The sequence below is a fragment of the Pelodiscus sinensis genome, chromosome 22 (assembly GCF_049634645.1).
Source record: "Pelodiscus sinensis isolate JC-2024 chromosome 22, ASM4963464v1, whole genome shotgun sequence".
NCBI classification, from domain to species: Eukaryota; Metazoa; Chordata; order Testudines; family Trionychidae; genus Pelodiscus; species Pelodiscus sinensis.
The window spans coordinates 1,236,256-1,263,739 of NC_134732.1; the positions used below are offsets into that span (position 1 = coordinate 1,236,256).

The window sequence follows — 27,484 nt, forward strand, 5'->3', positions numbered from 1 at the left end:
ACTTGGTTGAGGGCCCGGCTGCTGGTCCCCACACAGCCTGGCTGCAGCTCTCCTCCCGCCCTCAGCCTTGGCCCCTGGCTGTGGCTCCACTCCAGCCCTAGCCTCAACCCCCACATCCCGCCCTCCTAACCATCCTGGCTGCTTTGGGGGCTGCTGTGCTAAGCCTCCGGTTAGTAGCCCACGTGATCTTCCTTACAGACTAATACTCTGACAGGCCTGAAGGGCACTGCTGACAGACTAGGGCCCCCCAGCGGGCCTCTGTGTCAGGAGAATCCTTGCTGAGCCTCTGCAGAACGAACCTGGATCGAATCTCATCTCCTGCTGCCTTAGCCTGCATGACCTCAGGCACCACTGAGCCGGAAATGATCTAGATCCCCTGAAGTCCAGCTGCACTGTCTGTCTCTGGCCTGTTCCACTCACGCGAATAAATATCGGTTTGCGTTGAATCTCCTGAGCGCCCCTCACCAGAATGCACGCCGGGGGGGGGTTGCAGGCTGTGCTGTCTCCCGTCAGGTGACTCCAGCGTTCTGCTCTCTGCAGGTGCTGATTGTTCACACCAATAACCTCACCGCTCTGGTTCCGAAGTCCTGCAGCCTGCTGAATCTCGTAACGGTGAAGGTGAGTGGCCCCGGGACAGCGTTTCTCTTCGGCAGCCCTCGGGGTTACAGAGCAGAGGGAACCAAGCAAGTGTCTCACCCTGGGACTGGCAGCGCGGGGGTGCAAAGGCTGCTCCCCTGATCTCCTGCCTTCGCCAGGCTCCCGTCACTGCACTGTGGAATCCATTTGGTGGCAGAGGCTGGGATTGTCTTGGCACCCTAGAAATGCAGGACTGGATGGGGTCAAGTGAGTTCAGCCAGTCCAGCCCCTTGCGCTGAGGCGGGGCCAGGTAACCCTAGGCCCTCCCTTCTAGCTCTTTGTCCAGCCTGTCCTTAAAGGCTCCCCGCGACCTCCCTGGGCGACCTGCTGCAGGGTGAGCGCTCTGTGGAGGTAGGACGCTTTTCCTCGTGCAAACCTCAATCTCCCTTGGCCAAGCTGGAGCCAATTACGACGTGTCCTGCCTTTGCTGGACATGGGGCCTCTGGACCACTGACAGGAGACAGGTGCCCGACTCCCCGGGGAGGCAATAGGAGTTGGATACCTGATGTTTTTAGAAGTACCAGGTTGCAGCCTGGCAGTGACTTTCCCTGCGGGGTAACTCCTCTCCTCCTGTGCCCAGTTGGGGCACCTCGCCGCGAGCCTGCTTTATATCGGAATCTCCTCCTGTCCTAGGTTTTGGATCTCCATGACAACCAGCTGGCATGGCTTCCTGAGGATATTGGGCAGCTGACATATCTCCAGGTACGGGGTTTGGAGGTTGAGTTCTGGGTGTCTGCTTTAAGAGCCTCTTTAGCACAGCATGATTGGGCTTTATTGCCGTTAAACAGCTAATCGGTATTGTAACTAATAGTCCTCAGTGGCTCGGGTCCTTGTCACTCTCTCGACGTCCCCAGGGGCCAGGTTAATGGCAGTGAAACATGGCAGGACGGGGCGTGGCAGGTGCTTTGCATTCCTGGGGGGAGTTTAACAGCACTCTGCTCTCACTGGCCTCAGGCTAGGGCAGGACTGGCAAACCAGCTGGCCACCACACGTGTGCCAGAGGCAGAGGGAGGCTGGAGTTTCCAGCCCTGTCGCCTTCTGGAGTACTCAGGTCCTGCAGCGTCTGTGGACCGACTGTGTGGAGAGCGACGGTCCCGGTGTGCCTGTTGTAACTCTAGCAAAATGCAGGACAATGTAGCACTTTAAAGACTAAAGCACATCCTGCCACCGCTGGAGGAAGAGCAGACTTGCATTGGAGTTCATGACTCCCTCTTGCTCTAGGAAGTTACCGGACATTCCGTGCTGGGACCTGCTGCAGCACAGGGCCCCTGTCTCCTGAGAAATGAGGAAGAGCATTAAAAGGCTTAAAGTATGTGCACGTTGTACGTTGTATGGAGGGGCACGTGTCCTGCGAGAGTCCTGCCTTCTGCAGGGACCTTGGGAGCCCTGTTCCGTAGACTGGGGAGCTGTGTGTCGTGGAGGAGGGAGATGGGCTCCCCGGCTGGGGCGGGATTGGACCGTGATGGGACCAAATGAGCGGAGAGCTCAGCAGCGTGCACTGATTGGGCGGTTGCTCTGCCCGTCTGTCGGGAGGCGGTGCTCTAGCAACAGAGGCTAGGAAAGACGTTACATCTGGAGAAGAGGGAAATCAGCATCTGCCAGTCGGAGGAGGTGGGACTTTGCTCCATGTTCTGGCGGGGGTCTCCCCTAGTGAGCACTGAGCTCCCGCAGAAGTCTCAGGCAGGGAATAATGGTTGCAGTGTCTCCCGAGACAGACTGCGCCAGGACTGATGGTTTTAGACTGGCCCTCCTGCAGGTTACTGGCTGATGTGTAGGTGAACTTAGTTCCATATTGAGAGATGCCAGATCAAATATGAATAAACCAAGCCACTGAATTCTGATCATGCCCCTAGAGCAGGGTTTCCCAAGTGGTGCTCTGCAGAACCCTGGGTTCCGCGAGAAAATTCCATTCCAGTCGCATTTGATGCATGTTAGTTTTTGAACTTTATTTTTTGTACACATTAAATGTGATTTGTGTTTTGAAATATGTGCAATTAAACTGAATGAGCTCATGACCTCGTTTAGCATTTGTTTATTATTAGCCTTACTTGTTTGTGGTCTGCCTTTTCAGCCCTGTAGATAAGATTGTTATTAGGGGTTCCGCACGATTCTTCCAAGTTTAAAAGGGTTCTGTGGCCAAATCAAATTGGGAAACGCACCTAGACCAAGGTAGTCAGTAGGCGACCATAGGCCAGGTCCAGACCCATTTCAGGGGACTGTGCAGGTCAAATGAGTGGAGGCCAAGCAGGGCTGAAGCCATATGGAGCAGCCCCCCGGCATCCAGGAGTGGCGGGGGCGGGGCAGTGGGAGTCCCTCTGGGCAGGGAGCTGGCTGGCTATTGGCAGGTTTGGGGGAAGCTGGGTCACTCAGCCCACCAGGTAAGAGGGGCTGCCAGGCCTCTCTCAGCCTGGCGCCCTGCCCCCGCACAGGGCCTCAGAGCCAGGCCCTGGCTCCCTGCCCTGGGAATAGGGGGAAGCCAACCAGAATTGAATTAAGAAGATAAGCAGTAAGCCCAGGTGTATTACACAGCCCTGTATCTGCTGGTTGAACAAGGGCACTTGTGGTGTCGAGTCTGGATCTTGACCATAACCTTGGCCAAGAAATTTGGACCTTGACACAAAAATGGACTGCATCTGCCCTTGACCCTGCCGCTCCGGAGAGAATTCCACACTACTGTGCACACACAGAAGTCCCGTGCCCTGCAGGGTCCCCCCCGTTCCCACAGAAAATACATTTCTGCCTCAGAAGTGCTGCTGTTCCAGCTCTCACTTACCAGGAGCTGCTCCGAAGCCAGAGCAGCTAGCAGAGAATTCCCCCAAGAGTAGCCCTGGACAGCTATGGGTTACTCCTCGGCCAATGCATCAGTAAATAGCAGCCGCCTGATCATCTTCGTGGCTGGCTGACCCCCCAGGTTGCCAGCGTGTTAATCGTGCCTTGTGTGTGACTTCAGGCTGGCTGGTTTTTCTGTGCAAGCAAAGGGAAAAGCTGGGCACTGGGCCACAGCAGCAGGCCCGGCTGTTTCCTACGTGCTGCCCCGGACTCGGCTCCGTGTTCTGTTTTCACCAGTGAAGGGGAATCATCGTTGTTCTGAGAAACTGGCTACGCTCTGGATCTTGCTCCTGAAGCTAGAGCAGAGCCAGACACTCAGGCCATGTCTACACGACAGCCTGCGTCATGTGTCAGCAAAACGTATGGCGCTCCAGGGTGTGAATATTCCACATGCTTCCGACCAGCTTGAGTCACACGGACGTAACTGCACCGCTCCAATGCTGGAGGGACCGTCCACCGACAAATCCGTCGGAGCTTTTCCCAGCGAGGCCAAGAGGGTGCTCTGCCCTCTGGTCAGCGTCCCTGAGTGACTGGCTCGAGCAGTTCCGAGCCCCTCGCGCTCCTGGGCACCCTGGCACAGCACAGACAGGCAGTGGTTCCAAGGGTTACAGAACAAATCGCCTGAATATCTTCTCTCTCTTAACACCCTAGGTCCTAAACGTTGAAAGAAATCTCTTAAAAGCTCTGCCGCGGTCAGTAGGGGACCTCTCCCAGCTCCAGACCCTCAATGTGAAAGGTATGGCAAGGCTGGGCACCCAGAGACCAGTGCTGCAGCAGCCTGCAAGCCATGCCAGTCTGCATGTAACTGCTGTGTTTAAAAGCCACATGGCACGTTCACACCTAGAATTCCTTCTGGTGTCTCCCTCCTTAGATGAGCAAACGCTATTGTTTGTTCAAGCTGTCCAGCATTTCAGGATCACAGTCCTGTGCCGGCTCAGGCCAGCCGTTCTAGGACAGCTGTGTATTCGACCTCCCGGGTCTGTATTTCGCCCTAAGGCTGCCCTTTGGGCACTCTGCTTTAGTTTACACGGCCCTTGACTCTCCCAAGCAAAGAGGGGAGGGAGGAGAGGGGCAGTCTGCATCTGTGTCTGTGCATGGCGACTTTGCCTGCTGGAGGGCAGGGGAGGGTGTGCTGGGTGGGGGACTGTTGATCTGTCGGGGGCGGTGTCCTTCACATGTGCTGTTTGCCACCTGGACTAGTCATTTCCTAGATTTGGTGGGCTTGTCCCTTGTACAGAGCCCATTAGCACCTAGCGCTTTGTTTACTAAGTTTGTGCTTGGGAGTTTCCTTTGCACAAACTCTTCTCTGCTGAGTAGCATGTTTGGTAGTGTGTAGCGCCGTGGGAACAGGAGCCTGCCGGGGGAGTCAGGCAAGCAGGAGAGGATTGAAATGTCTGAGTGCTGGGATTGTTTCTTAGGCAGGGGGATGTGCCTCTTGTCCCTGGTCTCCTATGAAACCCCCTGCGCTGCTCCAGGCATAGGTCAGTGCGCTTTTCGACTAGGCTGGTAGAGGGCCCGGAAGCAGTAGATCTGTGCTGTTGAAATGCCCCGTTTTAGTTGGGTTGTGATGATGGTGTTGGGGGCGTGGGAAGAGCTAGACGCTGCTGAGAGACGAGTGAGGGGTGTAGCCATAGAGCTCTCTGAAAACCTGTCTCTGACGCTGTGTAGCGCGCCACAAGGAGGGGGGCAGCGGCAGGTGTGCGCTAGCAGCCTGCGCTAGCCGGGCTCTAAGATAGGCCCAGCCAGATAGCCCTCCAGGCCTGTCGTCTTTGGGATCCAGAGGGCCAGCCGTCCCCCAGAGCCGCAGGGGCTTAGCAGAGCCGGGAGAAGGCTGGTAAGGGGAGCAGTGTGAGGCAGGCTGCTAGGCACGGGAGGGTGAGGGAGCGCAGGACTAGCTGTGTTGAGCTGAAGCTCTGCCCTCTCTCCCTTAGCTGCATAGTCCGTGTCCTACCCTCCCATCCCACGTCTTTGCAGTGGGGCGGAGACGTTCCAGCCCGGTGTGGAGCCTCTTCGGGTACATCTGCACTGCACCCCCACAGCAGCACGCCAGCCCGGGGGTCACTGACTCAGGCTGCCGTGCTAGCAGTGGAGCTGTCCCCTCAGGCGGGGGTCAGGGTGCTGAGACGTGCCCCCCGAGGCATCCCCAGACTCTGTGTCTCAGTGAGCGCGGCTGCGGCAGGAGAGTCAGTGGGACTGATCTGCCCCCTTCCCCCACCATGGAGTGCTTGGAATAGCTGAGCCGGTGAGTCTCAGGCCGGGCATGCGGGATAGGCCCCGACGGCCAGCTAAGGCACATCACAGAGCACTGGCCCGGCCAGAGAGCGTGCACGGCGCGCGCTTCAATAACCGGGCTGGAACCAAGAGGTCCTGCGAGCTCAGAGACTAAGAACTGGCAGCTGGCGGGTCACCCCTCGGGATCCGAGAGCAGCAGGTTAGCTGCTCGGAAGGGCTAACTTCTCGCCTCCCCCGTGGCTCTGGGCAAGTTTTGGTGGCTGTCCACAGCCCTGTGCCCCAGCCTCTCCTGTCTTTTGGCCAGCCTCCTTGGGCTGCTTTGAGCCCCGTTTCTGCAAGCTGCCCAGCACAGGTACGTCCCGCAGGCCAGGCGATGGGGTGCACAGTACGCTCTCTGGCCAGTAGCGAGGTAGCTGGCAGCTGAGGCTGGGGCTTGCAGTTCAGAGGGGTGGGTTCTCTGGAGCGTGGCTCGGGGGTGCACTAATTGGCGTCCCCTTTCTCCCCAGGTAATAAGCTGAAGGAGCTGCCTGCTACCCTGGCTGGGCTGCGCAGCTTGCGCACGCTCGACATCAGTGAGAACCTGCTGCGGGAATTGCCCCGGGCGCTGGCCCACATCCGCACGCTGGAGGTATGCAGCCCCTATGCGCCGGCAGCACCAGGCGCCCGCCCCAGGCCCGGGAGCAGTGCGGACCCCCTGCTGTGGTGACTCAGTTACTTGTCCCCGGTGGAGCTGGGGGACACCCTCCCTGTGCAGATGGGGCCGGTTTTCTCTGCAGAGTGGCACCCTCCACGCACGGTGCCTGTGAGCGCGGGCTGCCGGGCGGATCTAATGGGGTGCGGAGAAAGTCCGGCAGGGAGCTCTCCAGGATGCTCCCCTCTCCTGCTGCTGCGGGCCTGGTTTGCTGGGTGGGGATGAACGCTGGCGCTCTGTGCTCTCTCTTTTGGAGGCTCTGACCCTGGATGCTTCGTCCATGACGTACCCGCCGAGCGCTGTTTGCAGTGCTGGCACCGAGTCTGTCCAGCGGTTCCTGTGCCAGGGTAAGCAAGGGGAGCAGCCCCGGCTAAGCCCCAATCCGGTCCGGCCCAGCGCTCCAGGCGGGTCTCTCCCAGGCAGCCCCAGCTGGCACGGTTCTCCGAGCGACGCTGGAAGCTTGTTCCCTGTCCCACTCAGCCCCCCTGAGCTGCGCCCTTCCCCCACAACCCTCCCTCCAAGCTCCTGCAAGACGAGCGCTCAGGGTGGGCCAGAACCGCAGCGTTGCTGGGAGAAACCCCCCAGGCTGCCCCGTGGAAGTGGGTCTGGGGACTCCAAGTGCACCAGAAGGAAGATTTGTTTGTCCCTCCGGAGAAGGGCACCAGTGCTCCGCCCGGCCCGCTGCTGGAGGCCGAGATGAGAAGCCAGCCTAGCGCTTCCTTCGGAGCCTGCCACTGCCAGCCCCACTTCTGGCCCTCTGCCGGGGGAGGGGGAGACCCCGACTGCAAGCAGGGCCTCCCTGGGCCGGCTCTCACCCACATCCGTGTGTCTGGTGTCTCGCAGAGTCTGGGGTCCAGTACTGCCCCCCCTCTCAGTACCTGCTCCCCGTGCTGGAGCGGGATGGGGGCGAAACGTCCGTGGATGGTGCCGAGAGGAGCGTGCATAGGTACATGCAGGAGGAGAGCCAGTGGCAGGTGAGGCTCCCGGCTGCATGCAGCACAGAGCACAGCGCTTTGCACCTCTCAGCACCTCCCGCCTGCCGACGGCCGTGCGCCTCCCCTCCCCTCCCCTGGCTGAACAGAGTGAGTCTGTGCAGCACCCTCGTACCCGCCCACCTATCCGAGCCCTGGACCGCAGCCCCGCCCCGCTGCCCAGGAAGCATAGCGCGTGTGGTACGGATCAGGCCCACGTTTGCCTGCGCCGTGTTCATCTCAGGTCAGCATCTTGCAAGCCAGGAGGCGGGACGCAAACGGGATGCACCGGGGCTCCGGGCCGTCCGGAGGTTGGGCCTTAGAGGGGAGCCCCGCGGAGGTCTTGGGTTGATCCCGATGAGCTACCGATGAGGGAGACTCAACGCAGAGCCCGTCTCCCGCACGCTGTCCTGTCTCATCCTCCCCGGTGCTCTGGGCAAACCAGCCTGCCCTGCTGCTTGCTTGTCCTCAGAGGCCAGTGCACCTAATTGCACTTGGCCAGCGCTGTGTAAATCCAGGGTTACTGCGCGTGGGCAGCAGATCTACACCGAGCAGAACCTGGCCCATCGGTGTCCGTCTCTGACATCTCAGACCCTTCCATGGCTCCTAGTTGCACTGGCTCCAGGTGGGCCCCAAGGCAGCAAACGCAGGACCCAGATCCCTACCCGTATAGGGCAAGCAGGGTGCAGGGCTGCCTGCGGAAGAGCTTTCTCCTTGGGCCAGCATCAGCTATTTGGGTGGGGCTAGATCCCCTTCCAGTTACAGGTGCCCTCCGAGCTTAGTGGGGAATCTCCTGCAGGGAAGCAGGCAGCTGCAGAGCCGCCTCCCCCCGGTTTTGTGCAATGAATGAAGAGATTGGATTGGATTTGGGTTTCCCCGACGCCGCCTGCAACCCCAACGTCTCCAGGGCAGAACCTGAAAGTGACCGGCGAGCAGGCTGCAGACTGGGCACGGGGAGCTTGGTGCTACCCCCTTGGGTTGCCAGGCTCATAGCCAGGGGGGCGCCTCCTTATCTCCGGTGTAGAGATGGGAGCTCTGCGTGTTCGCAGCCCCTGCCACCTCTCCATGGAGTGGGGCAGCGTCTGACGAGTCTCCACTCACAGCCAGGGAGTTACTCTGGACTTACACCAGGGTCTGGTGGAGGGAGCTGAGGCACCTGTTACAGCCTGGTCTGAACCTCAGTGGCCCCAGCTGGAGCAGCTTTCCAGCAGGTTGTGAATCTCAGCAGCACCCGGCTGAGCGGGGGGCGCTCCCCCCGTGTGGCCGTGCTGGGCGGCGAGCTCTCAGACCGGCGCCGTGGCCGTGGCCGGGCCGTTTCCTCTCTAATCCGGCTGTCCCGTTAGCAGGCTGTCAGGCCACGTCTGTGCGCACAGCAGGGTGCGGTCGCTGTGCTGTGCTAGAGCAAAAGCCTCCTCCAGTGCTGGAAGGGGCTTTCTCTCCGAATACCCACATCCCCAGGCGGCAGGAGCTTTCTGCCTCCAGCCCAGCTGCATCTGGCCCGGGGCTCGGGCCGGCACGTGTGGATCACTGGAGCTCTGGGAATCTGGCTGTGGCGTAGGCCGGGCCGTGTCTACACTAGAGAGCGTGCAGGGGCGCAGCCGCTCTGTAACGACTCCAGCTCCAGCGAGGTGGGAGCTCCTGCCGGCACGGTGCTGCCCATACTTGGTGTCACTGGCGTCGCGTGCGGGGGGGTTCTCAGTTCCACCGCTGCGAGGGACAGCGCGGCCTAGCGAGCGCAGCCCCCGCAGTGAATACCTCTCTCCTAACGACTGCGCTTCCTTTCCAGAACAAATTCTCCGATTACGAGAGGAGGAAGGTGAGGACACCCGCCCCCCACGGGGGCCTTTTCTGGGCGCTCTGAGTGTGCTCGCGTCTCTCTGCCGGCTGAGCAAACCAGCCCCGAATGCCTGGGAACCCGGAGCGCTGTGCCCCTGCCCCGCGTGCCAGAGGCAGGGACTGCCCGGCCTGCCCCGTTGTGGTCCTGTCGAGTCAGGGCGTTTGGGCAGCCAGGGGCTATTTGGACACGGCTCGGCTGTGGGGCCTGGTTATGTGTTCTGCTCTGGCTCCTCTGGGCCCTTTCTTCTGCTCTCGCCTACTCGCTGAGCCTGGGGAGTTGGAGTCCTTGGCCAGACCCACGCACAGCTGTGACCTGCAGCCCCCTGCTACTCCCTCCCTCGGCCCCATTCTGCTGAGGTACCTCAGTCCTGCCCCATGGCAGCTGCTGTTCCTGCCCCCCACCCCCAGACAGCTGTGCCTCCAAGCCAGTCCTGCAGCAGGCTGCTGCTCTGCTCCTTTGCCCATGCAGCTGAAATGTCCAGGGTCTTTGCTGCGAGCCGAATGCTGATGTGTTGGCCTGGCACTGCCTCTCCTCTGGCTGGGACTGCTCCTGGAGGCGCCGGCTCTGGGATTCTCTCCCCTGAGGCATCGACGGCTGCATTTTTCCCTGGGAAATCTCACTTTATTTCCTGCAAAAACTTTAAAAGCAGCCAATAGCCTGGCAGGACCTCAGAGACTAACACCACCTGCAGATGGGATCATGAGCTTTCTCTGAGGCTTTTCTTTCTTGCGCCTGCGCGCGCTGCTAGGCCGGCTCCAGGAGTGTTGTCAGCACTGCTGAGCTCTGACAGCCGCTCCCTCTGTCCCTCCGCTCAGACCGGGTTCTGATCCACTCGCTCTGTGGCTGGTGGTTTCTCCACTGGCGTTCAGGGTTTCCCTTGCCTGGGAAGAGGGGCGCTCGCTGAGGTGAAATGGCTTCCTGGCCATGCTGAAACGCTGATTCCATGGCAGCTGGAACCAGTTTCCTCCTGACGCTGTCTGGGTTCCTGTGTGGGACTCGCTGGGTTTTCCTAGGTGAGCTCTGCAGCTGCCTGGCTGGTTTTGCCTGGGCGTCCCATTGGGGTCCCACTGCGGGGGTTCTGTTCTGTTCGGCCTGGGCCCGGGTTGGCACGGGACAGCCTGCAGGCTGCTGAGCCCGGCCCCCACTCTGCGTCTTGTTCCTCTGGCAGGAAGAGAAGATGCTAGAGAAGCTGGAGTTTGAGCGCCGCCTGGACGTGGGGCAGAGGGAGCACGCTCAGCTCGTGCAGCAGAGCAGCAGCCAGAAGGAGGAGATTCTGCAGACGGTGAAGAAGGTTCGTCAGGGCCTGAGGCCTGCACTTGGCCAGGGCTGCCCTTCGCCCCTTGTCCCTCTGCGCCCTTTCAGAAGAGGCATTTCCTGTGGGCCCCACCCAGAGCAGCACTGACAGCGTCCCCTCAGCTCTGCCATTTGGATTCCCAGTTTCTCCTCCGGAGGGTCTCTCGGGGACAGGCCTGCGCAGCCTGCGCTGGGCGAGACGCGGCCTAGCAGTGTCAGTGGGTGAAAGCGCTGGGCCGGCTCCTTGTCCGCCCTCGTGGAATCCCCTTGGCGGGTCTCCTGGGCTGAGGGCAAGGCCCGGCTGGGCACTGCCATTCCTCCCCTCTTGTTTCCCTTTTCCCTCGGCCACAGGAGCAGGTGAGGCTGGAGAAGGGTCTGACAAAGCACCAGCAGGACCTGGAGAGCGAGCATCTGAAGCTGCTGGAGCAGCTGAAGCAAACAGAGCAGGGCATTGCCAGCCGAATCCAGAGGCTGCTGGAGGAGAATCAGAGGTGGGCCTCCTCTCCGGGTGCCTGGCCATCAGCTCTGCCCCTCTGGGTCCCATTTTGCCTGACCTCTGAGCTCTTCCCACAGTCAGACTCCCGAAGCAGCACGGAGATGGCCTCGCAGTGAGGTGAACCCCTGGAATGCCGTGGGGGGCAGGGCGGAAGCTGGAGCCCCCCTCCGTGCTGTGAATCCTTAACGGCAGGCACCTTCTGCCCTCAGCCCGTGGGTGAAACTAGCCAGCGTGCCCGAGGCCTTGTCCGCGCTTCCTGGTGATCCCCCGCTGTGCCGTATCTGCCCGTAGTGTCACTGGCCTGGAACCCAGCGAGCCGCCTTGGGCCCAGTAGAGGGGGAGCTGAACTTGGGGCTCTCTGCCCAGTCCTGTGTCTTCTCTGGCGTCAGCGAGGTTTTCAGAGGCGCAATGCGCTGCTGGCCCAAAGCTGAACTCAGATCTGCAAGGTGCGACCCGGCTGCAGGCGGCTGTTGTCCCTGGGGCCAGCCACTGGGGGGCAGCACGTCGCCCCTGTGTAGCCAGGGTGGCCCAAAACATTTTGCAAATCCTAAATGTTTAGCCCAGAATTCCCAGCACATCCCCCTTTAGCAGCGTCCCGCCGGTCCAGCGCCGTACCCACGCCCTGGGCAGATGGGCGCCAGGCAGGAACCCTGCTCTGCTCCTCTGTGCTCGTCTTGGGGGGCCTCGGAGGTCGGGGGGGAAGAGCCGCCTAGAGGCAGTGGCCCCAGCCCCTGGCCTTTCCCCCCCAGGCTGCTCCTCTCTCTACCCCAGCTGCAGCTCTAGCAGGGAGAGTGGCCATGCGGTGGGTGGGGGTAGCAGCATGTGACCTGGAGAGAAGGGGGGCTGCGCTGCAGTGAAAACCTTCTGTTTTCTCTCTCTAGGCAGAAGCAAAACTCTGAAATGTTGAAATCCCTGGAGAACGAGAGGTGAGTGCCTTGCCTAGGGCCAGCCAGGGGGGATCCTTCACCCCTAGGCCAGGCCTCGGAGCCCAGCTTTGGGAGCAGGGAGGTGCCTGGCGGGGCCTGTGTGCCATGAGTTTGCTGGATCTCGGCCTGGTTCCTGGCGAAGCACCAGCTCTGCCCTTCGCATACATGGTGTGGCTGCTGGCCAGGGACCCAGCGGGCCGTGGGCGATGCTGAGGGGAGAGGAAATGGTGCCTCGCTATGCAGGGTCAGGATGAGACCTAGTGTGGGGCAGGGTATCCCCTGTCTGCGCCCCCCTCGGAGGCTCTGGTGCTGGCAGAGCCCGGGCACCCAGCTAGATGGCCTCTGTTTGGTCCAGTCTAACTCCAGGGGGGCACCGGACCTCTCCTCTCCCCCACAAAGAGGTGGTGCCCGCAGTCTCCTGCAGCCCTAATGTGCGGTTCAGGGCGTCTCCTCTCAGGACCCAAGGCGCCGCAGGGCCGTTGATCAGCCCCGCCCTTGTCCATGCAGCGCCATTGATGTGCGTGGTGAGGCAGGGCCCTGGGCAGGGGAGGGGGAGGGACCCAAGAACAGGAAGCAGAAGGGGGGCTACCAGGTAGGGAGAGGACTAGAGGGGTCATAAAGTTCTCTTGTCTCATTTATTTCTTACTCCCTGGGGGGGCCGGCCAGCCCTGCTGTGGCTGGAGTTCTCTGCAGGCCTCCTCTTGGCCCCTCACTCAGGGTTGGATCCCGGCTGGAACCTCAGCCGTCCACGCCCAGCTGTGGCTGGCTGGCTGGCTGGGAGGAAGCAGGGGCTGAGTGGACCTGCGTTTTTCCTAGAATGAGGATGGACCAGCTGATGGCAATAACGCAGGAGGAGACGGAGCAGCTCCGCAGAAGGGAAGTGGCCTGTAAGTCCAAGGGAAGGGGGCTGAGGTGGTCATGTGGGGCGTGGGGGGCTGAGAGGGGCCTGTCCTCCACTGGAGGAAGGGGCTCCAGGCTACACCCCCCCTCCCTGTTGCAGTTTGCGAGCAGGCATGTAGTCAGCACCAGGTCCCTGATCCATCCCCCTCTGACCACTCCCATGGGATCGGTCCCCAGCGCACACCTAGTGCTTTGTACATTCAAGCCACTACAGGCGGCAGCCAGCCTAGTGAACAAGGCAGGGCTCACAGCGTAAGTGGTGCCATGGGCCAGTACTGTACCCTGGCACTGTGGGGTTCAGAGGTGCTGCCTGGACCCAGGGAAGAGACTGATCTGAGGTTTGGAAAGCAGCCCGGTGTGCACGCTCGTTACACAGGGATGCACGTCTCACCTGCACTGTCGGGCGCACACACTCGTTACATGGGCATTTCACTGTCACTGCCAGCATACACGCTTATTTCACCGGGAGGCATATCTCACCTGCACTACCGGCGTGCGCTTGTTAGGCGGGGACACAGGTGACCAAAGCCCACGGGTACGTGGAGAACATGGAGCCCTGGTTGGGTCGGAAAGGGGAGGGAGCGTGGGCTATAGTAGCAAAGAGAAAGGAGGGACAAGGCAGAACTGGGAGGCAAGATCAAATCAGGATCTTAGATGCCTATATACAAATGCAAGAAGCATGGGGAATAAGCAGGAAGAACTGGAAGTGCTAATAAATAAATACAACTATGACATCGTTGGCATCCCAGAGACTTGGTGGGATAATACACGATTGGAATGTTGCTATAGAAGAGTACAACTTACTCAGGAAGGGCAGGTGGGGAAAAAGGGAGGAGGTGTTGCCTTATATCTTAAAAAAGTACACACTTGGACTGAGGTGGAGATGGACGTAGGAGACGGACGTGTTGAGAGTCTCTGGATTAGGCTAAAGGGTAATAAACAAGGGTGATGTCATGCTAGGAGTCTACTACAGGCCACCTACCCAGCTGGAAGAAGCAGATGAGGCTTTTTTTAAACAACTAACAAAATCATCCAAAGCGCAGGATTTGGTGGTGATGGGGGACTTCAACTATCCAGATACATGTTGGGAAACTAACACAGCGGGGCACAGACTATCCAATAATTTCTTGTACGGCATTGGAGACAACTTTTTATTTCAGAAGGTTGAAAAAGCTACTGGGGGGAGGCTGCTCTAGATTTGATTTTAACAAATAGGGAGGAACGGGTTGAGAATTTGAAAGTGGGAGGCAGCTTGGGTGAAAGTGATCATGAAATCATAGAGTTCACGATTCTAAGGTATAGTAGAAGGGAGAACAGCAAAATAGAGGCAACGGATTTCAGGAAGGCAGATTTTGGTAAGCTCAGAGAGCTGGTAGGTAAGGTCCCATGGGAAGCAAGACTGAGGGGAAAAACAACTGAAGAGAGTTGGCAGTTTTTCAAAGGGACATTGTTAAGGGCCCAAAAGTAAGCTATTCCACTGTGTAGGAAAGATAGAAAATATGGCAAAAGACCGCCTTGGATCAACCAAGAGATCTTGCATCTTCTAAGAATAAAAAAGGAGTCCTATAAAAATGGAAAGTAGGACAAATTACAAAGCATGAATATAGGCAAACAGCACGGGAATGCAGGGGCAAGATTAGAAAGGCAAAGGCACAAAACAAGCTCAAACTAGCTACAGGCATAAAGGGAAACAAGAAGACATTCTATAAACATATTAGAAGCCAGAGGAAGACTAAGGACAGGGTAGGCCCACTGCTCAGTGAGGAGGGAGAAACAGTAACGTGAAGTTTGGAAATGGCAGAGATGCTTAATGACTTCTTTGTTTCGGTCTTCACAGAGAAGTCTGATGAAGGAATGCCTGACATAGCGAATGCTGGTGGGAAGGGGGGAGGTTTAGAAGATAAAATAAAAAAAGAACAAGTTAAAAATCACTTAGAAAAGTTAGATGTCTGTAAGTCACCAGGACCTGATGAAATGCATCCTAGAATACTCAAGGAGCTGATAGAGGAGGTATCTGAGCCTCTAGCTATCATCTTTGGCAAATCATGGGAGACAGGAGAGATTCCAGAAGATTGGAAAAGGGTAAATCTAGTGCCTGTCTATAAAAAGGGAAATAAAAACAACACAGGAAACTACAGACCAGTCAGTTAAACTTCTGTGCCAGGAAAGATAATGGAGCAGGTAATTAAGGAAATCATCTGCAAACACTTGGAAGGTGGCAAGGTGATAGGGAACAGCCAACATGGATTTGTAAAGAACAAATCATGTCAAACCAATCTGATAGCTTTCTTTGATAGGATAATGAGTCTTGTGGATAAGGGAGAAGCGGTGGATGTGGTATACCTAGACTTGAGGAAGGCGTTTGATACGGTCTCGCATGATATTCTTATCAATAAACTAGGCAAATACAACTTAGATGGGGCTACTATTAGGTGGGTGCATAACTGGCTGGATAACCGTACTCAGAGAGTAGTTACTTACGGTTCACAATCCTGCTGGAAAGGCATAACAAGTGGAGTTCCACAGGGGTCTGTTTTGGGACCGGCTCTGTTCAATATCTTCATCCACGATTTAGATATTGACATAGAAAGAACGCTTATTAAGTTTACAGATGATACCAAGCGGGGAGAGGTTGCAACTGCTCTGGAGGACAGGGTCATAATTCAAAATGACCTGGACAAATTGGAGAAATGGTCTGAGGTAAACAGGATTAAGTTTAATAAGGACAAATGTAAAGTGCTCCACTTAGGAAGGAACAATCAGTTTCACACATAGAGAATGGGAAGCGACTGTCTAGGAAGGAGTTTAGAGGTTATAGTGGACCACAAGCTAAATATGTCAATGGTGTGACACTGTTGCAAAAAAAGCCATCGTGATTCTAGGATGCATTAACAGGTGTATTGTGAGCAAGACATGAGAAGTCATTCTTCCGCTCTACTCTGCGCTGGTTAGGCCTCAGTGGGAGGATTGTGTCCAGTTCTGGGCACCGCATTTCAAGAAAGATGTGGAGAAACTGGGGAAGGTCCAGAGAAGAGCCATAAGAATGATTAAAGGCCTAGAGAACATTAGCTGTGAGGGAAGACTGAAGGAATTGGGTTTGTTTAGTTTGGAAAAGAGCAGACTGAGAGGGGACGTGATAGCAGTTTTCAGGAATCTAAAAGGGTGTCACAAGGAGGAGGGAGAAAACTTGTTCCCCTTGGCCTCTGAGGATAGAACAAGAAGCCATGGGCTTAAACTGCAGCAAGGGAGGTTTAGGTTGGACATTAGGAAAAAGTTCCCAACTGTCAGGGTGGTCAAACACTGGAATAAGTTGCCCAGGGAGGTTGTGGAATCTCCATCTGTGGAGATATTTAAGAGTAGGTTAGATAAGTGTCTATCAGGGATGGTCTAGGCAGAACTGGGTCCTGCCATGGGGGCATGGGACTGGACTCGATGACTCTCGAGGTCCCTTCCAGTTCTAGTATTCTATGATTCTATGATTTCACCTGCGCTGCCGGCGTGTGTGCTCGTTCCACGGGGACGCACATCTCACCTGCGCTGCCGGCGTGCACTCGTTCCACGGGGACGCACATCTCACCTGCACTGCCAGCGTGCGCTCGTTCCACGGGGACGCACATCTCACCTGCACTGCCGGCGTGCGCTCGTTCCACGGGGACGCACATCTCACCTGCACTGCCAGGGCACATGCTCAGTACGTGGGGATGGTTGTCTTACCCACGCCGGCATTCGCTGTTGGGCGAAAACTTGTGTGCAGGACCAAGCACATGCCCTGCTGGGACAAGTATCTGTGCGGAAGCTGCCTTGGCCCCTGTTGTGGGTATTTCATCCCCCCAGCAGTGACTTAGTGAGGGGACGTTTTCACCCTTCTCTCTCTTTCAGCAGCTGGTGGAGGCCCTGGCTGCAGCGGGGGTCAGACCTGTAGCCTGTCAGGGTGCACGAGGCAGCGACTCTGCTCCTGCCACCGGGCGCTGGGGGGCTGGAGCTGGGGCGGGGCACTGCAGAGGCTGAGAGCCTGTTGTCCGTGCAGAGCAGACTCTGTGGGCTGGAGCCCGGATTCGCGGGTGCCCATTGGGAGTGGGCAGGTGGCTGGCTTTCCTCTCTGGACGGCTTGCCCCGGAGACAGGGGTGGGCTAGAAATTGGAGAGAGGACCCCAATATTAGCAGCTCTTGTGGCTGAGCCGGGAGCAGGAATCCTCCTGGACACAGAGTTAACTGCTTCTGGTGCTGATGGCTCCTCTGTGTGTCCCAGCTGCCATGCAACAGATGCTGGCTGAGAGCTACAAGAACAAGCTCATCCAAATGACCTATGAATGTCGTCGGCAAGACCTCGTCAGCCAGGCCTGCTCCAGGTACCTGCGAGCCCTGCTCTAGAACCCTTCCCTGCACAGTCGCACAACCCGTCTCTCCGCACACGGCCGCACTGACTGCGGGAGGGGGCCACCGACACAGGACACTTGGTGTCAGCATGAGTGAGCCCGGTGCCCTGGGGTCGTGAGATGGGAAAGAACGGCGAAGGCCTGGCTCGGTCGATTTCGCATCTTACGTTGCACCCGTCCTTTCCTGTAGGGTCGGGTTGGTCTCTTTCGCTTCTGCCTGGTGCAGTCACGCAGGCTCTTTGGGGCCTTCCAGGCCGCACGGGGCACGGTGAGGAGGGGAAACGAATCCGACGTGGCGCTTGGCCCGCGAAGCAGCCAGAGCAGATCTCTCGTTGCTCTGCAGTCAGTTCTGTGACCGCCGGGAGGGAAGGTCACTGAGAGACCTGGTCAGTCGGGCAGGACAAAGGGAAGTGACTGTATTGGGCTGTCGGTGTGGAACCCACACCCCTAGGCGGGTCACTGCCCCCTGGAGCGGCTCTTAGACCACTGGCAGCGGGAGAACAAGGGAGCCCCACGGCCGAAGCTGGGAGCCAGCTGGCTTCTCGCTCAAGCTGTAGAGGCTCCTGCACTGAGCTCCAGACGTCCCAGGTTCAGATCCCCCGGTGGCAGTTACGCATGCACAGCGCCCTCTCGGAGTACAGCCCCACATTCCAGCCAGGCGTGTGGTCCCCACTCCACTGCTCTGTGAGCTGGCGGGCGGGAGTCACTCGCTGCAGCTGTGCCAGTCAGTTGTGCATCTGCCTTGGTTTCACTGACAGTCAGAGCTCCCTGGCGAGCTGGCCATGCACCCGTGCTCGGTAATCAGCTGTCCTGTTCCCAGATTCGCTCTGGGCCAGCTGGTCTCTCCCTTGCACTGTAGCCTGCGGCCGGCAGTAACCCCGGCGATGTGTCTCTTGCAGCCTGGCAGAGATGGATCAGAAGTTCCAACAGATCCTGGCGTGGCAGCAGCTGGATCAGTACAAAGCCACAAGTCAGATCCTGCAGGAGGTAGGCTGGGTCAGGGCCAGGAAGTGCACCTTGCTGGGGGAGGGGCGCAGAGGCATGGCAAGACTCCACAGCTCTGGTGAGTTGGCTGCAGCTATTTAGTGCCTAGTTCTCTGCCCAGAGAGCCCACAGGAGGCAGGCGGTGGAGCTCAGAGACAGGCAGGCCTGACTTGGGGACCCAGAGCGCGTCGCAGGCCAGTGTTTCCAAGGCAACCAACTCTGCATCCCCAGGCCAGATGCTGTGGGCTGCACTTTCTGAGGTGCAGATTGAGATGAGCATTTGGAAAATCAGGCCCCAGGTTTCACATCTGGCCTGAATTGCCCAGTGCCTCAGTTTACCAGGTGTAAAACGCGGCAACTGCGAGTTGCCTCTTGGGATTGTGGGGAGAGCGGGGGAGGGTGTGTGATCAGGCCATTCCAGTGCGGTGAGGTGGCTGGGCCCGTGCCTGCGCTCAGCAGGATGCCGTCTGTTTTGCAGCAAGAAATGCAGAAAGCAGCCTTCGAAGCCCTGCAGGTGAAGAAGGATCTCTTGCACCGGCAGATCAGGAACCAGGTGAGTCGGCAGAGGCAGAGCAGAGCCAGCCAGAGGTTCCGCCGCTGCAGAGCAGGGCCCGAGGAAACCCAAGCGCCTTGGTTCCTGTGGGGCAGCGTAGCACTGTGGCAGGGAGGCCCAGGGGAAACGGAGGACGCGGCAGGGCGAGAGAATGGCCGAGAGGGCAATGCTGCGCCGGCCCTGTGGTGAGCCAGAGGGAGCTGGGGCTGCTGTCTCCATGCGAATCCATTGCATCTCCATCCCCACCATCAGCCTTGCACACTGCAGCTTGAGCGCGCTGCCCCGCGTTGTTGCCAGCCTGCTGGGTGAGCGCCGTGTTGTTGGTGAGGAAGCACGTGGGGTGTCCGAGCCCTGGGCAGCTGGCGAGGGGATGCCCCTCTGATCACAGGGCCTGGCCAGAGTCTCGGTGGCGCGCTCCAGAGAGGGGCTGAGAGCTCTGCTGGGGTAGGACAGGGCCGGTCTTTGCAGCTTGTGGGAAGCCCCTGGACTGCCCCCTTTGCAGGTGCCCTGGCCGGGAGTGGGTCGCCCAGGTGTGCGTTTTGCTTGGACTCTCTCTCACCTTGCTTGCCAGCAACAAGAACGTGTGGTTGATCCGTCTGCTTACCCTTGATTTGCCAACCTGGGGACATGTCTGGCCCCTCTACTGAACGCATCGCTCCCCTTCCCCACATCGGCATGCTGCACGCCCAGCGGGGTGTCTTCCTGGCTGGGTGTGGGATGTCTGGCAGTAGCTGGAGCACAGGGCTGGGCAACAGGCCACATAAGCTCTTCGTGGCTTTGCTGCTTACTTGCTGGGGGACTTCAGACGAGTCACTTTGCTGCCGTGCCTTAGTTTCCCCATCAGGAAGAGCATCTGTTTGTATCGCAGCAGCCGAGCGTTGCATGTGTAACTGCCACCGGGTGGATTTGAACCTGGGACCTCTGGGGCCTAGCGGAGGAGCCGCTACAGTGCCAGCTATAAAGCCGGCTGGCTCCTGGCTTCGGCCGCAGAGCTCCCTTGTTCTCTCTCGCTGTCAGTGGCCTGAGTGCCGCTCCGTGGAACAGCGACCCCCTAGGTGTGCGGGTCTCAGAGGTGAACCAGAAAGGTGGCCCTGCCCTCGAGGAGCTGGGCCGCCACAGTGAGCGTGTGCCCCTGTCCCTGCGGGCGGAGAGGCTTCACTGACCTGGCTGACTGCAGAGGACGTCCAGGCCCCTGGCTAGACGCTGCCCCGCCCGAGACAGGCACATCAAGCGCCTTCGTGTGCAGGCGGGCGGGAGGCAGTTCGCCCGCTTAGCGCCAGGCACGAGCCCCAGTGTGAGCAGCTGGCTGACGGACAGGAGAGGACAGGCTTTCAAAAGGCCGCCCAGCCCCGTTCCCCAAGGCAGCTGTGCCGCCCGGGCCAGCGCTACGGCAGCTGAGTGCAAGTCGTTCAATGTCAGTAAAAACCTGTTTCATCTTCTGTCTAGATTAAGTTAATAGAAAGAGAGTTACTGCAGCTGACACAGCTGGAGTTAAAGAGGCAAGAACTGGACACAGAGGCACTGCAGGTATGTAGGGCTCCAAAGCTGCCCCCCTTGGCCTGGTAGCTTTGCTCGGGGGTCTCAGGCTCTGCTCCTCCTGGGCTCTTTGCAGTTTCTAGGTGGCTTCATGCTTAGTGAGCAGGGGATGTTCCCCAGACCCCGTCCTGCTTCCTGCCAACGCGCCGCTGCTCTCGAAGCGCTCGAGTCCTCTCCCTTTGCGAAGCTGGGTCCTTGGCTCGCTGGGAGGGCGGGAGCTGCGGGGGGCGAGGGCTCTCCTGGAACCACCCATCTGCCAAGCATCTCATGAGTCCTCGCTTTGTTCCGCCTTCATTGTAATGTGTGTAAGTCTGTGCTGACCACCCATCCCTCCTTTTCCTTTCTGCGCCATGCCAAGGCCATGACAGCAACCCCTGCGCCCGGCAGCCTCCCGCCCCGAGGCCCTTTCATCCGGCTGGAGGGCTGCTTTTCAGTCACGTGCTTCGCAGGAGTTGTCTCCCGGTGCGACTTACCCCCCATCCCTGGCCCAGGAAGTCGGGGGTCTGTGGCAAAGGACCGGAGTTAGTGTCGTGCAGCCGGCAGCGTGTGGTCCCGGCGGGTGGTTGCAAGTGCTGGATCCTACCCCAGCCCAGGAACTGTCCCTGGGGCAGGGAGGCTGTTGAGAGCGAGGCGCGTCCATGGGTACCCGGATCACGGCGCTGCGAGCTGCCTGGGACTGCGCTCAGGCAGTCGGGGCGGTGCCCGGGATGGCAGGGAGGTGCCAGAGACACTGAGGGCTTCGGAGCTAGATGTGGGAGCTGCGTTCCCGGGAGTGGGCAGTTCCGTGCCTTGTCTTGAACCCTTAATGCAGGGTCAGTGCCCAGAGTGGGGGCAGCCAGACCCACCTCAGTCCAAGCAAGGCTCCTGATGGGTGAAGCGGGGCAGCCTGCAGAGCCGCCAGGTCCCGGCGCCCGGCCTGAGCACCCTTCCAACAGCTGCGAGCTGCAGTCTGTGCAGGCCACAGCCCCCAGGGTAGCCGGCGAGCGGCATGCAGGGCCCTGCGGTCGCACCCCAGCCCCGGCGGCCACCCCGAGCCGGTGCTGCCTGGGAACGTGGTCCGCCGTGAAGAGGAAGCGCTGGGCACGCGTGGGGCTTGCGCCGGGGGAACCCGAGAGAGGGCCAAGGAGAGCAGCCCCGGGCGGGATTCCCTGCGCTGCTGCTGCTGAGCAGGGCCTCCAGAGCTGTCCCCGGCACTGCCCTGCGCCCTGTGACTTGGAGGGGGACAGCCCGGGGGGCTGGCTGCTCACAGAGGGATGTTTCCACCTGGGTTTCTCCTGCGGGTTCTGTGCCCCCAACAGGGGCCTGCACCTGTCTCCTGAAGGGAGCAAAGACGTGAGCAGTTCCAGGCAGGGCCAGCCAGTTCTGGGCCAGGGGGAGAGCCCCCGGCGAGAGCAGCACCAGAAAGGGGGCCCAGGCCCAGCACTCCCGTGGAGACAGAGTGAGTCCGGGAGCACTTGGCAGGCCCCTCCCCCCGGCGGAGGCGACTCATTGCAGCCAGCGCAGAAGAGCCGAGCCCCCCGACCGCATTCTCCCTGGCCCGCGGGGCCGGAAGCGTCACTGGAGCGAGCACGTAAATGTCCAGATCCAGCGAGCGGCACCGGCCTGCGTGGCCAGCAAGAGGCGCTGGGCTTGGCGTGTGCCGCGGCGTCTTGTGCCGCTCCAGGCCGCTGGTTTCCAAGGGTGACTGCTCGGCTGTAGCATCCTCCCCCAGCCCCAGGCCAGACAGCCCCACCCAACGCCACAGGCCGCTGCCAGGGCCCACAGAGGCGCTGTGCCTAGGCCCCCCAGCTGGGACCGCAGGCTGCGGCGCTCGCCCTGGCCGTGTGCAGGCGAGGAGATGGAGCAGGGGGAGGCCGCCGGGGTAATGGCCAGTGCAGGGCGGTTTGCTGAGGAGGGGGCGCTGCCGCCACTGGCTCCCATGGCCCCCGGCCCCAGCAGAGATCGGGCATCTGCTCGGCCGGGAGAGGGTCAGTGGACGCAGCTCCGAGCCGGGGCCGCCAGGCTCTGCCCACGGGTGGCGGGGGCGGCTGGGGTCCGAGCCGCCCGTGTGCTGTGGAGACAGGGCGGCTGTGCTTGCTTGCAGGAGGCGATCGCAGAGCAGCGCCGAGCCCTGAGCTACATGCTGCAGCAGCTGCTCAAGGAGAAGAAGCAAAGGGAAGAGGAGCTGCAGCAACTCCTGGTGTGTGGGGCGGCTTGTTCCTGGCTCACGCAGCCTGCAGCCGCCGCGAGCCTGGCTGTGGGGAGGAAGGGGGCCGAGAAGGGGGCCGCGATGTCCGTGGGCCCCTTGCTAGTCGCTGGGGAGCGCTCTGGGCCTGGCGGAGGAGGGCGCCTCGCCATGGCTGCTGGGAGGCGGGAGAGGAGCGGACCTGGGGGCGCTGGGCCGTGTCCAGGGCCTGTCGTCGAGCCATGGCCGCTGGCAGCCCCTCCCCGCGGGAGCCCGGCCCATGCCACAAGGGGGCTGCAGGGTGGGGCAGCGGAGACGGAGACCCCGCAGGGCACAGGGCAGGGAGGGAGGATCAAAGCAGGGCCGGCCCCAGGAGGCCGGCTGGGTCTGACCGCCCAGTCCCAGCACTCGGTGGCAGTGGGGAGGGGCGGGGTGCTTCCCCGTTCTCCGTCCTTCCAACTCCCCGAGCCCCGGCGGCTAAGTCGCCTTCTTTGCCTTGCAGCTGGAGATGGAGGCGAAAAGCGAAACGAAGCAGGAGAACTACTGGCTGATCCAGTATCAGCGCCTGCTGAACCAGAAACCCCTCTCCCTGAAACTGCAGGTCCGTGCTGGGATCGCCCTGGGGTGGGGCCCATGGGCCTAGGTGCTGCCCAGTCTTAGCTGGGGACAAGCCCTTTCCTTCGCCCTGCCCACGCGCTGGGCTGGAGAGCGGTTCGTTAGCAGTGTCCCTGCGGATCTGCTCGCCCCGGGCCGTCCTGGCCGCGGCAGTGTCCCAGCTGCTCGGCGCCCTGCCCAAATCCCCAGTCCAGGCGGAAATGCTCTTTCTGGAGTCTGCCGCAAGCCAGTGGGGGGGGGGGGGGCGCCATGCGCCAGAGGGTCGGGCCTGAGTCCATAGCTCGGCTCCTTGTGACCACGCTGGCTGCCGCTTTTAGAACAGACTTGGTCTGAGCCAAGCGCCAGCTCAGGCAGCTTCATTCAGCTCCCAAATCTCCTGCCGTCTCGGCCCCACGTCCTGCGCGGGCGGGCGCGGTTCCCGGGCTGCGGGCCTGGCCCCGAGGTCAGCAGTGGCCGCGTGCCACCCGCCCGCCCGGCTCTGCCACACAGAGCCTGGCCGGACGCCTGGGGACGTGGGGGCAGCATGGAAAACTGCAGGGCGCAAACGCTGCTTCCGGGCTGCCAGGGACCCAGCCTCGCGGGGGAGGAAACGCCAGTGGGGGGCTTCGAACCAAGCAGAGATTTGGCCTGTTCCTCTGCCCCCGGCCTGGTCTCTTGCAGGAGGAGGGCTTGGAGAAGCCGTTGATCAGCCTGCTGCGGGAGCTGGCGGCGGAGCAGTACATCCCCCTCTTTGCCCATCACCGGCTCTCTCTGGAAACGCTCGGCTCCATGACCCTCAGCGACCTGGAGAAGGTGCGACAGCAGGCGCCCGTGGACGCTGCCCTGCTGGGCTTTGTGCCTACGGCTGGGCCTGCGGGGCAGAGGGGGTTCCTCGTGCAGCCACCTGGGGGCTCTTCCCGGGGAGCCTCAGCAGCCAGCTGCTGCTGCGCAGGACCCAGCCCCTTCGGCACCTGCCGGGAGGGAATGTGCCCCGCTGCCTGGGCCCTCGCGCTGGGCTCTGGCTGGCCCGTGCAGGCTCCGCTGTCTGGGCTCCAGGGCCCCGGCCTAGCGGTGACACTGGGAGGCCTCGCGTGGCCAGGCCGGCTGCCTCCTGCATGGGGCCCTTGGCCCTCGCCTCGGCCAACGGGCTTGTCCTTGTGCCGCAGGTCGGCGTCACAGAGGCGGGCCTGCAGCGCGCCATCCTTCGGCGGGCCCAGGAGACCCTGGCTGAGGCTCAGACAATGCCAGGTACCATGGCCGTCCCTCCACAAGGACCCTGGGGCTGCGGGCGGGGTGGGCGAAGAGGCGCTGCAGCGCCCGCTGCTCGGAGACCGGGCTGCCGCTGCCTCCCCCAGACGGCAGGGCCCTGCGGTGCTGCTTGGCCCGGGCTGGGGCCAGCGCTCAGGCTTTCTCCTGCTGCCTGCAGAGCTGCTGAAGAGCACGGAGAACGAGGGCCCTGCTGCGCCTGCGGGAGAAGCCCTCCCTTCTGCGCCCGAGCCGGAGCCGGAGCCGGAGCCGGAGCCGGCGAGGAAGTCGGAGTGCGTGGTCTGCATGGAGCGGGAGGTGAGGCCTGGAGCCCGCGCAGGGGCTGTCGGGTGGAATGTGGGCAGCAGGGAGCTCCCAGGGGGTCAGCTGCCTAGCCTGGGGCAGGGGCCTCCCCCCTCTCCCTGCAGGGCACACGCCTCCTCCGGGCTGGGCCCGGCGTGTCCCCTTCGTGTCTGCAGCCCAGCAGCCTGACCGGGGGGGGAGGGGTGCACCAGGGACTCCTGTGGGCTCCCTTCCAGGGACACTTGCAAGCCGGGACGAGGGGAGCTTGGGCGGGGTGGCCACAGCCCTGGCCCCGCAGCCTGGCTCTGGCCAAGCCCAGCTCTCTGGCATGGCAGCCTGAGCGCTCAGCTCTGCCATGGACTCTCTGGGTGAGCTTGGGCAAATCACAGCCCTGCGCCGTGCCTCAGTTTCCCCTCTTGGAGCGGCAGGAGGCTGCTGCCAGGCCTGGCGGTGACTGTGCCCCAGGCTTTGCCAGAGGGCTGGGGCAGGAGCAGTATGACCCCCACCGCCACTCTGCCCCCTTCCTGCAGGCCCAAATGATCTTCCTGACCTGCGGCCACGTGTGCTGCTGCCTGACGTGCTGCGAGCTCCTGCGCATCTGCCCCCTGTGCCGCAAAGACATCGTGCAGCGCGTCCGCATCTTCCACAGCAGCTAGCGGGGGCGGGGCGCCGGGGCCTGCTGGACGTCCCATCCGATGCGCTCATCTCCGCGGCCCTGCCCCGGGGCCGCCAGGCTGCGTGGGGCACGACGGGCGTGTGCACGTCCCCTCCTGGCCGGGGCGACGCGGAGGCGGAATGTCCGACACTCCTGGAGCCGCCGGGCGCTGTGCATGTGGGGCTGCTGGGCCCGGCCCCTGCGGATTTCTGCCTCCCTCGCTCTGGGCGCGCCACGTCGCCCGGGACGGCAAGCCACCCCCCCCCCCCCCGCGTATTTATTTGCCTTCAGTGACATGACCTCCCTGCAGTGTTCCCTGGCTCCCCAGTAGCTTTCATGGGGCCCTGGGTGCCTCCCTGCTGCGTGGCCCTGGGGAGCTGTTGCTGGAGAGGCCAAGCATTTGGCAGCAGCCGTGTGATTCTCTGCAACCCCCCCCCCCCACACACACACATGGCCCCTAGCCCTCCCACTCCTGCACCAGCGGGGCCTGGCCTGTAGCAGCTGACCCCCCCCCCTCTCCACACACACGCTAACCCAGCTCCCAGTGCAGGGCCCAGCACACGGGACTGTGTCCGCTAGGATCCGTGGTCTCACCCCAGGGCTAGTTCTGAAGGTGAATGGCTGCTCCGCAGGGCGGGGGGGGGCGTAGCAGGGCAGGGGGGCTGCTCCGCAGGGCGGGGGGGGGGGCGTAGCAGGGCAGGGGGGCTGCTCCGCAGGGCGGGGGGGGGCGTAGCAGGGCAGGGGGGCTGCTCCGCAGGGCGGGGGGGGGTAGCAGGGCAGAGATGGAGCGGCAGGGCCCCGCCTGTCACCGGGCTGGGGAGGGACAAAGCAAGCAGCATCCATTGGCAGGGTGGCTGGAGACTTTGCAGCTGCCGAATGGGGCCCAGGTGGCCAGGCTAGAATCGTGGGGCCATGGGCCCAGCCCTGCCGGGTCCTGGCTGAACAGAAACCGGCCTCTCTGAGCGACAGCTCCGCTTTCCTGGGCCGGGGAGAGCGGGGCTGTAGCCAATGGAACTGCTGGCTGCTTTGCATAGGGGCAAGTCATTTGGTTAATTACTTCTCCGTGTTAATTAATAAGTCCCAGCTCTCTAGACCTTGACTTACAAGCGGAACCAGCCGCTCTCGTCCCTTGGGCCTTGCCCAGCTGCTCTGTGCTGGTCGATGTTTCCTCGTGTTTCTCCCAACCTGTCAGGGCCCTTCTCCCTCTGTGGGCTGAGGTTCAAGCCAGCAATGGGGCAGCAGCGCAGCCCAGCTCCCCAGGTGTGGGGTGGGGGAGGCTCACCTCCCTCCCCGCGCCTTGCGGCCAGGGCAGGCCGTGGGACGTAGGGGGCAGGGCTCTGCGGGCCAGTGGCACTGTGTCCGGGGCAGGCCGTGGGACGTAGGGGGCAGGGCTCTGCGGGGCAGTGGCACTGTGTCCGGGGCAGGCCGTGGGACCCGGGGGGCGGGGCAGGCAGAGCAGCACCAGGCAGGTCCCTCTGAGCTCTGGAAGGGGGGTGCTGCCGTGCTCCTCTGGCTGGGCCCTGGAGCCGGGGGAAGCCCAGGGTGAGGTGCTGCCGTGGCCTGGGGCGCAGCAGGCTCCCTGGTCTGGGGGCTGGGCTGAAAGGCCATGGCAGGGGGGCCAGGGGCTTTGTCTCAGCACAGCAGGGGGCCCGGCCCAGCAAGGGCTTGGCGCAGCTGCCTGAACTAACTCAGCTCGCACTGGGGCAGAGGCCACACGGGGGGTCTCACCCCCACTTGCCCCAAACCCAGGGTCCTGCTCCTGTGGGTGGCTGAGTCCCCCTCATGCCCACAGCCTCCGGGGAGGGGGGGGCCGGATTAGGCCCTTCCTCCCTGCCATGGGTGCAGCACCAGCTGGTACTTCCTGTGGCATCATCCCCTCTGTCCTGCAGTGCCCAAGCTGGGCGGGGGGGGGGGGGGGGAGAGTTAGGTGAGAGCCCTGGGGGGGGCAGTGAGAGCCCGGGGGGGGGCGATGGGAGCCCGGGGGGGCAGTGAGAGCCCGGGGGGGCGATGGAAGCCCCGGGGGGCAGTGGAAGCCCGGGGGGGCAGTGAGAGCCCGGGGGGGGCGATGGGAGCTCTGGGGGGCAGTGAGAGCCCGGGGGGGCAGTGAGAGCCCGGGGGGGGGCGATGGGAGCTCTGGGGGGCAGTGGAAGCCTGGGGGGGGCGATGGGAGCCCTGGGGGGCAGTGAGAGCCCGGGGGGGGCGATGGGAGCTCTGGGGGGCAGTGGAAGCCCGGGGGGGGCAGTGAGAGCCCTGGGGGCGGGGC

General features: G+C 61.6%; 1 protein-coding gene across 1 annotated transcript in view; it reads left to right on the forward strand.

Moving 5' to 3' along the window:
• The window catches only part of LRSAM1 (leucine rich repeat and sterile alpha motif containing 1), a 34,067-nt gene extending 6,935 nt beyond the window's left edge, over positions 1-27,132 (forward strand). The window contains exons 5-25 of the mRNA XM_075906009.1: positions 541-618; positions 1,270-1,338; positions 4,117-4,201; positions 6,204-6,325; positions 6,645-6,735; positions 7,232-7,362; positions 9,146-9,175; positions 10,365-10,487; positions 10,841-10,980; positions 11,867-11,911; positions 12,728-12,798; positions 17,061-17,160; positions 18,087-18,174; positions 18,650-18,724; positions 20,171-20,251; positions 22,344-22,439; positions 22,927-23,025; positions 23,700-23,831; positions 24,185-24,266; positions 24,445-24,581; positions 25,097-27,132. Coding sequence (XP_075762124.1) covers positions 541-618; positions 1,270-1,338; positions 4,117-4,201; positions 6,204-6,325; positions 6,645-6,735; positions 7,232-7,362; positions 9,146-9,175; positions 10,365-10,487; positions 10,841-10,980; positions 11,867-11,911; positions 12,728-12,798; positions 17,061-17,160; positions 18,087-18,174; positions 18,650-18,724; positions 20,171-20,251; positions 22,344-22,439; positions 22,927-23,025; positions 23,700-23,831; positions 24,185-24,266; positions 24,445-24,581; positions 25,097-25,222 — 2,001 coding nt within the window. The 3' untranslated portion in view covers positions 25,223-27,132. The remainder of the gene's footprint in view (positions 1-540; positions 619-1,269; positions 1,339-4,116; positions 4,202-6,203; positions 6,326-6,644; positions 6,736-7,231; positions 7,363-9,145; positions 9,176-10,364; positions 10,488-10,840; positions 10,981-11,866; positions 11,912-12,727; positions 12,799-17,060; positions 17,161-18,086; positions 18,175-18,649; positions 18,725-20,170; positions 20,252-22,343; positions 22,440-22,926; positions 23,026-23,699; positions 23,832-24,184; positions 24,267-24,444; positions 24,582-25,096) is intronic.
• The last annotated feature ends 352 nt before the right edge of the window (positions 27,133-27,484 follow it).